The sequence below is a fragment of the Archocentrus centrarchus genome, chromosome 9 (genome assembly GCF_007364275.1).
Source record: "Archocentrus centrarchus isolate MPI-CPG fArcCen1 chromosome 9, fArcCen1, whole genome shotgun sequence".
Taxonomy (NCBI): Eukaryota; Metazoa; Chordata; class Actinopteri; order Cichliformes; family Cichlidae; genus Archocentrus; species Archocentrus centrarchus.
The window spans coordinates 15,890,491-15,903,951 of record NC_044354.1 but is presented as its reverse complement, the minus strand read 5'-3'; the positions used below and the strand labels follow the sequence as shown (position 1 = coordinate 15,903,951).

At 39.4% G+C, this 13,461-nt stretch overlaps 2 protein-coding genes across 2 annotated transcripts in view; both read left to right on the top strand.

The window, feature by feature from the left end:
- The window catches only part of ssbp2a (single stranded DNA binding protein 2a), a 58,988-nt gene extending 51,237 nt beyond the window's left edge, over positions 1 to 7,751 (top strand). The window contains exons 5-17 of the mRNA XM_030737427.1: positions 102 to 191; positions 1,653 to 1,712; positions 1,814 to 1,880; positions 2,790 to 2,860; positions 2,954 to 3,021; positions 3,454 to 3,502; positions 3,585 to 3,620; positions 3,715 to 3,769; positions 3,908 to 3,978; positions 4,130 to 4,208; positions 4,334 to 4,362; positions 4,464 to 4,562; positions 5,786 to 7,751. Of these exons, the coding sequence (XP_030593287.1) occupies positions 102 to 191; positions 1,653 to 1,712; positions 1,814 to 1,880; positions 2,790 to 2,860; positions 2,954 to 3,021; positions 3,454 to 3,502; positions 3,585 to 3,620; positions 3,715 to 3,769; positions 3,908 to 3,978; positions 4,130 to 4,208; positions 4,334 to 4,362; positions 4,464 to 4,562; positions 5,786 to 5,815 (804 nt within the window). The 3' untranslated portion in view covers positions 5,816 to 7,751. The remainder of the gene's footprint in view (positions 1 to 101; positions 192 to 1,652; positions 1,713 to 1,813; positions 1,881 to 2,789; positions 2,861 to 2,953; positions 3,022 to 3,453; positions 3,503 to 3,584; positions 3,621 to 3,714; positions 3,770 to 3,907; positions 3,979 to 4,129; positions 4,209 to 4,333; positions 4,363 to 4,463; positions 4,563 to 5,785) is intronic.
- A 1,958-nt stretch (positions 7,752 to 9,709) lies between these two features.
- Positions 9,710 to 11,309, top strand: LOC115786252 (uncharacterized). The gene is made up of 6 exons (XM_030738322.1): positions 9,710 to 9,893; positions 10,129 to 10,271; positions 10,350 to 10,414; positions 10,516 to 10,650; positions 10,817 to 10,915; positions 11,011 to 11,309. Exons 1-6 carry the CDS (start codon positions 9,789 to 9,791, stop codon positions 11,064 to 11,066), a joined length of 603 nt encoding a protein of 200 aa, XP_030594182.1. The 5' UTR covers positions 9,710 to 9,788; the 3' UTR covers positions 11,067 to 11,309.
- The last annotated feature ends 2,152 nt before the right edge of the window (positions 11,310 to 13,461 follow it).

Below are 13,461 nucleotides of genomic sequence, written 5' to 3'. Positions count from 1 at the left end.
AAACGTACCTTTCACCACAGATGAAAGAAGTTTTGAATTTGTTTCTGATAAGTCTGAGATGTGAGTTAGAGTCTCTGTTTTTTTCCGTTTGCCTCTTTCAGAGTGCTGCAGCAGCACCGAGTCCAGTCCTCGGTAACCTTCCCCCAGGAGAGGGCATGCCAGTGGGGCCAGTCCCACCGGGATTCTTTCAGGTATGCATGCAACACACACCTGCACAGCCGTGTTTCTGTTACTTCAGAGGATGTAGTATCAGCTTACATTTACTATTCCTCAAATTCAGTTTGATTCAGTTTCATTTCATTTCAATTATGTTTTATTTAAATAGCACCAAATCACAGCAAGGCATTTTTAAATTGAAAGCGCACATTGCAAACATTATAAATAGAAACCTAGCAATTCCCTGTGAGCAAGAACTCACTCTCAAACACAACTGTGTGTATATAGATATTCATGTATGTTGCATTTGGATATGTATACAATCTCTGTGTGGGTGCATCACTATGAGTTTCTCATAATTTAGAAAAAATAATAATCTGACAGGAGAGATGAATTTCTGGCACACAAAAACACAATGCAGCATTGCCCTGGATCATCTCTGAAGGTCTCTGCCAGTTGTGCATTGATTAAATGTCATTATCAGTCAAATTCAGGCACTCAGATTAGACTCACAGATCAATAGCCTTCCTGGGCATTTCATGGTTCTGCTTTCAGAAACTCTCATGCAAGTCTGAACGGCCTTTTCCGTCTCCTTCTGAAGATCAGTTGATCTTTGAAGACAAGGTCTTGTCAGGACCTATCAGTTAAAGAAATATAACAATTACCTGATTGCCAGTTCATAACAGAGAATATCTGCATCTGCACTGCTGAGCTGTTGTTGTTTGTTTTGTTTTTTTTGATAAATTGCACATTATTTCCAAAGTAAGTCACAGATGATGCCTGCTGTGCCTGCAAATATCGTATTTATTAATTCACAGATTCTGTCAAGTCATTTGCTGAATCAGCCGTATACTTCTTAGCTCTCTCTATTTAGTTGTTTACATTTATTTATTAATATTAAAAATAGATTTTAAGTCACTGTAATACTCAAAGTGACCTAAAATGCTGTAGCTTTATTCACTTGACGTCTCTGTAGCACAGCTAAGAAAGCAATTCAGGTGAAGAGTCTGATTAAATTAAGAGGGCCATTGCTCTCTAGTGGCAGAATTGAGTATTGCTCCTCCACCACTGCAGAGTGGCACTTTGGTCCGGGGTGGCATCAGTTCAGCAGACATAGCAACAGCATTGCTACTGTCTGTGGTGAGGACAAGTGAAAACCCACTCACAGCTGCAAAAGAGCTTCAAACACAGGCTGCCAAATTCCACACAGTTAACAGTTGCACTAACATCATTATTAAAAAACCCCATCCTTTTTTTCTGTGCCCCCCCCCCCCCCCCTCATAAATTCACTCCAGTGAAAATGTGGTCAACAGCCTCACTTTGCTGTATTGTTAAAGGAAAATGAGCCCCATATTCAACAGAAAACAAAGAAGCAGTTCCAGTTTTTAAGAGTGTATAAAGTTCCCTCTGTTCCACCCTCTAGTTTATGTCACAAATTTGGTCAATCGGTCCACTTGTTTGCATGTATGTAAATACTTTATTTGCCTGATTTTCAGCCATTTATGTCACCTCGATACCCAGGAGGACCAAGACCGCCCCTCAGATTACCTAATCAGGTAAGCGCCACACTGACACCTGCAGGCAGCAAACATAACTGAATAGTACAAATGAACAATTCTGTGTCACGCCGATTATAAAGCTGGAGATGTTTCTGTAGGGTCTTGGAGGAGTTCCAGGTAGCCAGCCCATGCTACCGAGTGGAATGGATCCCACAAGACAGCAAGGTACATACACAGACTCTGGTCCACACAAACGCAGGCATGCACTCAACAATCAGTTTATTTAATAATAATGCAGGCAGGATTTTATCTTTTTCAATAATATTTAATGTGCAAGTATAGCCTGATTGATGTTTTGCCCTTAAAACACGTTCTTCAAATGCATCCTTAAATAAGACCAAGAGAATCCCCTCCTGTGGATCATGGATACCTGTGCCAAATATTACCACAGTAGCTGTCAAGACATTTCATTTCAAAATAAATAAGCTCCATTAGGGCACTATAATTGGAATAAAGGAATCACCAAAGTCAGAATGCGTTCCCGAGGGGATCATGAAACAAAGAATTATGACATTTCATTCTCTGGGGAGTCGCACTAGAGCTCACGTAACACGCTCTGAAAATTGAAAGCTTTATATACTGTTTTTGATGAGATGTAGTGAAGCCACAGTTGCTTTATTCATTGCAGTGGAAGAATGGCAGGTTCATGTGTTTTTAATAGCTTTTAGATGGCAGTGAAGCACAGGCGATAGCACTCAATACTGATATAATATCAATAATATGAAAAACAAAATATGTAGTATTCTTGTGGATCAAACACGCACTACTCACTCCTCCAAACAACACATAAATTATGCATAGGTAAAGAGGGTGTTCAGCTGCTGTTGAACCAACATCAAAGTGAGAAAACTGTGTCACGGAAGCAGCTGTAATGTTTAGCATCATAAAAAAAAATGTGTTCCTCTGTGGTTTTGAATCACTTAAGTGTCCACAAAAAGGTGTAAAATATAAAAATGCAAAAGTGTTTGTTTGAAGAGAAGGTTCAGCAGACGGTGACATGAGGTACACGTCACCCAAAAAATATGTCTGATTTCCCAGGAAAATGTTCCCAGTCTGATAAATCCTACATTTCAGGGCATCCGAATATGGGAGGACCAATGCAGAGGATGACTCCACCCAGAGGCATGGTACCACTAGGACCCCAGGTATGGGTCAAGAGGATTTTTTTAAAGGAATATTTACAGTAAGTTATTCACATGTACTCGTCACCAAATGTAATTCTGGTGTCTTTTTTCCAGAACTATGGAGGTGGGATGAGACCACCACTGAATGCTCTAGTTGGTCCTGGGATGCCTGGTATGAGCATGTGAGTGGTAAATGCATAATATAATCGCAGCCACTACCACCAAGACACACACACACACACACACACACACACACACACATGACAGGCATACAGAAAGAGTAGCAACAGGGCTATTTGAGCCCATTAGTTTATAAAAGATAAAAAAATATCCTTTTCTGTATGTCTTTTTTTTTATGTAAGTTTACTCAGCACATTTTTCTACACCTTTACCATATGTGTTTGGCTTTTGATTCTGGACATGAAACCATAACTCTAAACCTTTCCCTCTGTTTAGTTGTTATTCAGTGTGTTTTTTTTTTTTTTTCATTCTTCTTGTTCCATTTACTTTTTTTCTGGCATCTGAATAGCTTGTTATTGCCAACTCTACTCAAATGGATCGGAAACAAAGACCTTGCCAAATGCAGAAAACTAATGTGTATGGGTGTTTTCTAGGGGACCTGGTGGTGGAAGACCCTGGCCAAATCCTCCCAACTCCAATTCTGTAAGTGCTGGAGCGAAGATACCAAACAAAAAGTTTCATTTTCATTTCATAACTTTTGTGGTTTTCTTCTTTATCTCTGTAGACCCCGTACTCTTCTGCATCACCAGGAAGCTATGCGGTATGTATGTTTGAAAACTTCTCTAAACTAGCTAATTAAGCTGTAATTCACAGGATCATGCATGAATGTCATGGAAACAAAACTCTGATTTCAGGGACCTCCAGGAGGAGGGGGGCCACCTGGAACCCCAATAATGCCAAGTCCAGCAGGTAAGCTCTGTGTATGTGTATGTGTTGCATCTGTGTGTGTGTGTGTGTGTGTGCGTGTGTGTGGATATATACACACAAATGTTGTTGAGCTTTTATTCTCTTACTGTTTCTATGTTCTTTCTTCTTGTTTTCTGTCAGATTCAACCAACTCTGGGGACAACATGTACACTATGATAAACACAGTCCCTCCAGGTGGAAGCCGGCCAAATGTGAGGCATTTTTCTGTCTGTACGCCGTAGCGTCTGAGTGGCTATTCAGTCTGTGTTGTTGTTAGAAGTCAAAAAGGAATACTGTGGCTACATTATCATTTAATTTTGTGCTAAATGTTGTTACCTTGTCTTGTGTGCGTGTTCACCTAAGTTCCCTATGGGTGGAGGCAGTGACGGTCCATTAGGGGGAATGGCTGGGATGGAGCCGCATCACATGAATGGATCTTTAGGTACAAGAACAGGAAGCTTATTTGTTCTGCAGGGGCAAAAAAAAACTCTAATTTATCATGAAAAATTTGTATTTGTTTGATCTTGGTGATGTGCATTGTTTTCATTCTTGTGTTCCCTCCCTCAGGATCGGGCGATATGGACAGTCTCCCCAAGGTACGAAAAGCTTTTTTACCTACTCCGAGCTGCACTTCTGATTTCTGTATACTTTGTAGTAGCAGTTACTATTGAGCTATGCTTTATTTGCCTTTGAACAGAACTCTCCTGGTAACCTAAGTATGAGTAACCAACCTGGGACACCTAGGGAGGATGGAGAGATGGGAGGAAACTTCCTTAACCCTTTTCAGAGTGAAAGTGTAAGTTAGTTATTTAATGAATGGGAATACTGGAAGTGTTTGCTGCTGAGAATTCCCAGTAATGCTTTGCCCTGCCCCTGCCCATTTTAATATCTTTATGCTAAACTAAGCTGCTACTGCCTATACTTTCAAACTATACAGATGATATAAATCTTACTAGCACTCAGCAAGACATACAGACTGTATATAATAGATGATGCCACCAGTGGTTTGTTGACTACCATTCTGAAGCCTCGACTTTAGCACGTTTTTCTTTTTTAAAACTGGACATGAGAATGAAAGTATTAGATTACCCTCCAATACCTGCATATCTAAATTGTTCCCACCAAAATATTTCAGAAAAAATGTCAGTATTCTAACGGAAAACTTTTGGCGGTCCCAGTCAGGCACAAAAACACAGCAAAATGTAGTCTACAGCCACTTTTCCCATATCTGTGAATACATACTATAACATGTAATTTACAGAGGACCGATGATTGTGGGAGGCAACCTGTTGACGAGCAATTGTAGTCTGACTCAGACTGACTGGTAAAGGTTTGCAAACAAATGTAATCTAATTTATAAAGAGAGAGAGAGAGAGATTGCCAACACAGTGCAATTCTGCACCGTCTCTTTGAAATAGGGGACTAATAGAATAGAATAGAATAGAATAGAATGCCTTTATTGTCATTATACAGGATGTACAATGAGATTGGATTAACTCAACTGGTTGCCATTCCTATATAAAAGCTGTCATTTTGCTGTTAAATTGTTGTCCTGCAGCAACTACATCACTATTTGTGAAGGCATTTCTGAATTTCTGTTTGAAATCCATGGTGTTCTGGCTGAATGTAAGTAGTTAGTGTGAATTTCTGTATATGTAGAGAGCAAAAGATTCACCGATTTATCACAGTTAGTTGCTGTTTCATCACAAAGATATTGCATGTAATTGCCAACTTGACCACATTCAAAATGCAAATTAATCACAGACTGCCTCAGTGTTATTGGCCTTTTTTCACCGTCTTTACACACCAAAGTCCCTTTGAAGGCAGCAGCTGACTGGTGCTCACAGACCTGGTCCCCAGCAACGAGCGCATGGCCGTGGTGATGCCGCAGTCTCCAACCACTGTTTTGCCCGGTGTGACTGCAGCATAATTAAGACTACTGACTAGAGATGTGCTTTCCTCTCTTAAACACATACACAGTCATGTTTTGATGTTTCTCCTTAATTTTTTTTTCTGCAGTATTCTCCAAACATGACGATGAGCGTGTGAGGGCTTTGGAAATAGGTTTGATCTGTCGCTCAATGACCTGGTGTGGATCGGCAAAAAAGCAGAGAGACAGATGTGATGTCATCTAGACCAGTGACTCTTGCTCCACCATCACCTGCCCAATCAGACAGTTGCCCCAGGCACCATCCTACTATTACTACTACTCCCACCCGCAGCCCCATCCTTCCATGGTTTCTGTCCATGTTTCTTCGCTCCTGTTTTTCTCCCGTTCTGAGTGGTGACTCTGCTACCTTCATCTGTTCTTCCTCTGCAACTATGAGACTGTACAAAGGAACCAAACTGAAATGACCCAGAGGAGAACTCTTTGTAAATTTGCATACGGTGTGTATGTGAAGGTGCACACAGTCCGCTTACAGACAGATTTTCCTGCCTTCGCATCAAATCACAAAGCTTGCTACCCAAAAACAAAATTCCAGTATCCTAAAGTTAAAATTCCCATGGGTTTAACTAGATAAAGTCACTGTTTGACTGATCTTGATGGCCGTCACCATGTTTTCTATAAATTTCCTCTGTTTGCAGTAGCAGAAGAGAAGTGGAGAGACATCTCGATCCTCATTTAAAACCATGATGTTTTAATTGAGGTCCATACAGATATTTGGGAAGTCTTTTCAGAGTTTGTAGGTTTCTAAATCTTTAAGACCACTTACATTTTATTTAAAGTTTTATACTGTTGGTGGTTTTCTCAGTTCGATTCACTATATTTGTTTCCATATTAAGTTTGAAACTGAATGGTTATTAAGAAAAAAAAATGCTCAAGGCTTAAAGACAGACTATCTAACCTGTTTTAACAGTAGCCACATGGGAAATGTTAAAACATGGTGCACAAAGTCAGTGAAGTGGCATTGTAGATAAGTTATTACATTAGCTAACATTTAGCAACTAAAAGCTAATAGTCATGCTGTACTAGACCAAGTAAGGCAGTTAAAGAAAAAGTCCAGAAGGCATTTTATTAGTTATGGATTCTTTACATCTGTATGGGGGACAAGCTAATTTGTTCGATAGTCTGTCTTTAAGTCAAATGAGATCAGTCACTATGCTAATTGTAATTTAACTGAAGTAAGGATAAGACCAAGGAAGGTTTGCACAAAGGTTTGCCGTAGCCAGTAGTCCTGTACAGACTGAAAGTTTGGGGCCAAGTGGTGCATCTTTCTGTATTCACTGAACTCTTGCTACAATCCAACCTGCAAGGTTTCCTATTGTGAGCAATGTAGTGCTTTTGGGGGGGGGCAAAAGAGATGTTTTTACCAGAAATCAAGGGAACCATTAGTTATGTAATTTGTTGGTTCTGATTACTCACATATCCTAGAATAAAAGTGGTAAAATTAGAAAGAGAAATAATAACACATAAGCAGAATGGATGATGAACTGCAAGCTTTGGTCGCTCATACTTAACTATCATCCGGCGAAACTGTGATTTTTAGTATGATGAACAACTGGTTGGTACAGAAAGATAAAACAAGCTTGTTTTTAATCAATCTTTGAAACCTTTTTCACTGCCCAAGATGAATTATTATCATGTACAAAGGACATGTGGACATTCTCCTTTCCCTTCCCTTACTGCAAAGTGTACAGCTCACAAATGTAGCTCCTCTGTCTTGTATGTGTATTTGATATTATTATTATTTAAAGATAATGCTAGAGAGAATTATTGCAAAAGGGAGCAATGGACCGATGATGCACCATCACAACTGAACTGAGATGTTTTATTTTGTTTTGTGTTAGATCGAAGCCATAAGTGGGAGTACATAAAGATTGATTTGTAAATCTTTTTTTTCTTTTCTTGTTTTTGTGACAGTATGTGAGACTCTATTTGTGATGTGTTCATTTTCTCTTTTTTATTCTTGTATTATGTTTTTGTAAATACACAGAGAAGTTTCATGGGTTTTGACTATGCTGATATAAAGCTTCTCTAACCTTAGTGAAAGTGTCAGCTCTTTTCATTTGAAAGGACTTCGGAGAGCATCTGCGAATATCTGTGCACAAAATCATGTGATCACAGTCGTGTTTGTAAGTCGTGTGTTAAAATCTGTACTTAAATTTCTCACCCCTGTTGTACGGCTGTTTCTCAAATATGAAAGGTAGAACAAACAATGATTCATTGATGGATTTTATACCTGAGATTTGTGACAGGATTATGGACACTGTGGCAGAACTTTGAGAGAGAAGGAGTTTTTTAAAAAGATGCCGGATCGTCTGAGAACTGTCCAGAAAAATCTGGTTACAGAAACGTAAAGTGATATCCTGCCACCATCTTAAGTGTCACCTGAACAAAAAAAAAAAAAAACATTGCTATTAATAATAATAATAACAATAGCTGATATTGTTTACAGTCTGGAGGCCAAGTTGAGTAAATTGACTGGCTAGCGCTCTACATTTAGACTTGGACTGGTACCACTCTTCCCATGATTTGCCCTCCACCAGCAGAAGTTTCTTCTGATCACTCAGTACTGTGATTCCTATTTATTCGTTATCTCCAGTGACCACATTTATGTCAACACTGTATATGCAGTCTGTATAAGACTGACCATGTGATCTGTGACCACCACCAGCCACAGATGGAATAACTCATCACAACAGAAGGCAGCAGGAGGGCATGTGAACAAGTCTCTGACACAAAGAGTCTGAATTAGGTATGAACACATGAAAATCTATACTGCTACTATGTATTAAATATTTATCTCTTTTAAATGAACAAAAGGCTATTAGAGAGTTTCTGCTGTAGCCAGCAAAGATGCACCAAGCACACAATCCCTTTCTTCTATGAGCCCCCTTCACCTCTCCCCATAGTCTTCATTGCAGTCTCCCTGCAGGAGTGCAGCCGTCCTGTTGTTTCTGCAGTATCTAGTTAATTATTGTCTGATTTCTAATCATGTCTGTTCACTACTTTTTTGAATGCACCATACCTTACCCTAATTTAATGAGGTTTCTCTCTGCCTTTAGTTTCATAAACTCGGTGTGTCTAATTTGTTGAGAGACTTATCAGTTTGATTTCCTTCCTCTGTTTCAGATCTGTGTCCTGATGAGAAGGAGGCTGTCAAAGATGTAAAGAAAAACCAATAAAACACTGTTATCACCTGTTGTACAGCTCAAATCTATTCAGAGACATCAAGTCGCTCCATGAGTCACATTTGCAGTCAGATGTGCTTTCTGTGATACGGGAACTTTCTGTATCACTGATGTGTTGACAGATGGGGAGAAAACGCTTTTTCATCTTGTAGGGAGTTCAGTGTGAGATGAGGAGGATAACAGGTTAAGTGTTTAACTGTCACAGCGCTTGTTACTACCTGGTAACAACAAAACTAATGAGACTGTTAAAGTTATTCATTTATGTACCTGGTATGTTTTTTGATCTGTTAAAGAGAGGTCAGCAAACTGATTTCACTGTTACTGTGGGTGTATTATAACAGTGTAACTTTACAAAAGTACACCGTGTGCTTGCTTGCTTTTTTTTTTTGTTTGTTTGTTTGTTTGGGGTTTGTTTGCATGAATCCACTTTATTTGTACTTCCAGTGAGTTTCCAATGTTGTGCAATATGCTGGAAAGTGCAGGCTGCAGCAAAGTAAGAGAGGGTTTCAGAGAGTTTATCAGCCGGGAATGTGATTGTTCTGGGAGTCAAAGATGGAAACACTAAGTGTGGCTGTGAAGCAGCTGATCGTGACTATGAAATAGTTTTTTCCTGTCCCACCGCAGCCAAGTCTGTGAAATACCTTGGCTGATGTTCTCGCCATACCTGAAGGATTCACGTCTGTCTGATACCCCAGGAAAAAAAAACATCAAATGAAGCGTTATTCTTATTTGTGCCAACATTGGGCAATCCCATTCCATAGTTGCAACACTGATATAAGCCCACCCCTCTCTCTTATCTCACCTGTATCTGTGTCTCACCCTCCCAATAAAAGTTGAGCTGTGCTGTTCTTGCTGTAGTCTACGGCTGGCTGTCATTTCACTTGTAGTCATGTTCCTTCATTATTGTCTGCCTTTGCTGACTCTCTTCTTGCTGTCTGGTGCATCTGATCCAGGCTGTGAAGAACTCATTAAGCCTGTGGAGGATAAAAGCAAGGTATAGTGTCCTCAGCAGAGACATTCACCATAAAGCTGGACTGAGTTTTTTCTGATAGCACTGGGTTGGGGTCATCACTAATGATGACTTAGACCTTGCATTGTTAAAAAACGTCCCATTGGTGATTTTGAATGTCTAAACTTAAATGTTTGTTTATGTGAAGAGGACTGTCAGATCTGTGAACATGCTTTGACTCTCTAAATTTAATTTACTTTTTTTTCTCATCTGGGTCTAGCTTTCGGGAAAATGGATATTTCATTTTGGAACATCAGACAGCGCGGAGCAATTAAAAGAGTTTAAAACACTGCAGAGCTACTGGGCCGAACAGTCACCCATACCAGACAGTAACGACATTTTCGTTCGCTACGCAGACAAAATGTAAGTGTTGATATTTTCAAAATCACTTGTACTACCTTTTTTTTTCATGCTCTTAAAACTTTTACTGCTTCTTACCAGAGACGGAAAATGTTATCATGGAAATATTACTGCCACCTTCTTAGGAAACTCTACCAAAGCTGCATGTAAGAGAGCTATTGCACATATTGTTATGCTTATATTATTAAATACTCATTATGATCCGACTGCAAAAAAACACAATAACCATCTGTTCTGTATCTTACAGATCACTTTAATTCCTCTGATCATGAGCATATTGGGGAGTATCTGGCGACATGCCCTGACTGCTTGCTTTGGACAGACAACTATGTGTCATGGGTCAAAGGTGAAACCAGAAAAAGCAGAAGCTTCTTCTTCTACAGTGAGTTGCCTGCAATTTATCTGTGACTGCTTATCTGTAAACCCAAGTTCAATAGCATCAGGCTTTTAGGACTCTGTAGTGCTAATGATTTGGTTCACACAGTTTATATTGTTTTGACAACTCTTTTGAAAATAATTTTAACATTTCCATCCTTTCTTCCCTCCAGCAAAGAATGGGACATTGGATGCCTCCCATCTTGAAGTCCTTAAGAAACAGGCTGCATGCCTCAACTTCACACTAGATTTCCACTTTACAAACACTATAGGTGAGGTGTTCTCACCATCCAGTCAACAGTAAGCAGTACATCCAAATAAAACGATTACTTATGAGTTTGATTTTTTTTTCTTTCCTTTGTTTCAGATCTGTGTCCCGATGAGAAGGAAGCCGCTGCAGATGCAAGGCAGGAAGAGCAATAAAGAAAAACACATTTAAGCTTTGTCTCAAATCTGTCCCGAGAGCTGAAATTACTCAGTGTTATGAAATTTGTATTTAGATGTGCATTTAGTGTATCAGAGATGTGGAGAAAACACATTCAGCTTGCAGTGGATTCAGTGCAGGACAAGGACAAGTGTTTGTTAAAGTGTTGAAGTTATTGTCTCACCCATCTGATTTTGTTTTTTTTTTTCTTGGATTAATAAATTTGGAGAAAAACAACTATACTAACATGCTATCATGTCCTGTGTTACCTAAGACAGGAAAACCCAACAGGCATAATGATTTAATTTTTTTGAAAGCAAAAAAGGAAAGAATATTCTGGAACTGTTGGGCTTTATTATATACAACCATTAAACACTGTCCTCACTTTTATAAAGAATTTTTTTAAACCCTCTTAACATCATCTATAATTATCAACATTAATTCACACTCAGAACACAAACACTTGCTTATTGCAAACTAGTCTGTGATTTCAAAGCAGTGGTAGGAAACCTTGCACACGTGTTTCCCACACTCACTGCAATGACAGCTCAGGTGCCCCTCTTTTGATCTCTGTTTTAATCTCAGTTACCTCAGTATAAATTCATGTTTACAGTCTTGCTGAACAATCAATTTGTATAGTTAAAGTGACACTTTAACTATATATTCATGCAGCACGGAATTCTTCAAGCGTGTTATCTGCCTCCTATTCACAGCCACTAATTAGCCTAACACTCAGTACCCAGAGAAAACATGCAAATTCCACAGAGAAAGGCCCTAGCCAGGATTTGAACCAGGAACCTTCTTGCTGTGAGGCAGGAGTGGTAACCATTGTACGACTGTGCCACCCTATTACCACAGTTAATATGCTCTCTGACCCCTGAATGATCTCTGTTCCTTATGAGCACCATGTAATACCACACCTATGCTGTTTTACTATTTCACTGCTACAAGATTATGCCAAGATCCTTTAAAGACTAGCCGGTGCCTGTCTCTGCAGGAGCCTGAGCAAAGAGAACCTGAGAACACAGACAGTTCTCGTGGTCTCATATAGTGGCGGGTGTGGCTCAGGAGGTAGGGCAGCTACCAGTCAGAAGGTTGGTGGTGTGAACCTTGGCTCCTCTAGTCTGCATGTTGAATTGCCCCCAATGCATCCATTGGAGTTTGAGTGTATGAATGTTAGGTTAAAAACCCTCAGGCACAGAAGAAAGTGCTTGGGTGAATGAGGCTTGCAGTAAGAGAGCACTTTGAGTGCTCAGATAGAGTAGAAAGGCACTTATAAGTACACATTCATTTCTCATGACAGTATTGAGATCACCCTTGAACTCTGTCACCACTAAAAATACACACAAACATTGTGTGTACAGTTTCAAGATTCCCTAAAAGCACAGTTTTCCTTGATTTAAACCTACACTGGTGGATCTAAAATCTGCCTGTATAGATACACTGTACAAACATTTGTAGCAGCTGTCTAAAATATTTAAAATATTTACATTTTTGCGTCATCAAATGTCAGGTTAAAAGAATGACATTTAGGGTGTTGTCAAATCTTAATACAGGTCAAATTTGGCCCAAAGAGAATCTAAGGGTTAATCTGTAATATACCTAAGTTAATTACCACAAAAACAAAACAAAAGTACAATGCAATATACATTTATTATATTTACACGATTTAATAACTTTGAACATTCATGGGTTTCCAGTGTAGTTTGTAGAAACATTTTTACTGTTTTTAAAGTATTCTTAAAATACTGAAGTTTCTTTTGTGCAGAAATAGTCTTCTTTATGAAATGTGAGATATGAAGTAGAAAATATGAATACATTTATTAAGGAAATATATGATATGAAGGAGAAAAGAGACTGACACATGTAGATCAGGTTAGTTTATCCAGTTTCTAAAGCCTGTTCTCCCACAGTTTGTATCTATGCTAGTCTGTGTTTATCCCGCTGATGTGAATAGAGGACCCCACAGAGGTCCGAGGTCATTCGTTTGTCAGGTCTCCAGAGAAGGGGCTCAGTGTATCCCCTTTTTGGGAGTCGACCAAATCTGGAGAGACCTATACTAAAAATCCTCTCTCACAAAGACATGTTGAAAAAACAATTGAGGTGTGTGTGTGTGTGTGTGTGTGTGTGTGTGTGTGGGGGGGGGGGGGGGGGGGGGGGGGGGTGTTCTTTTTATTTTTATTTTGTGTGAGAGAGGCTGTACAAGGGGGTGCTCGCATCCTGAAAGATAGAGGTGTTATTCAAACTCTGCCAGCTGGCTATTATATAACAAGATAAATGGGACACAAGCCCCGACTGACTGGGTGCATTAAGTGAAAGCCTTCTTCACCAGAGGAAAGAAAAAAGAGAGAGCAAGCAGAGAGAGCGTACCATATTAATGTGACTCTATGAATC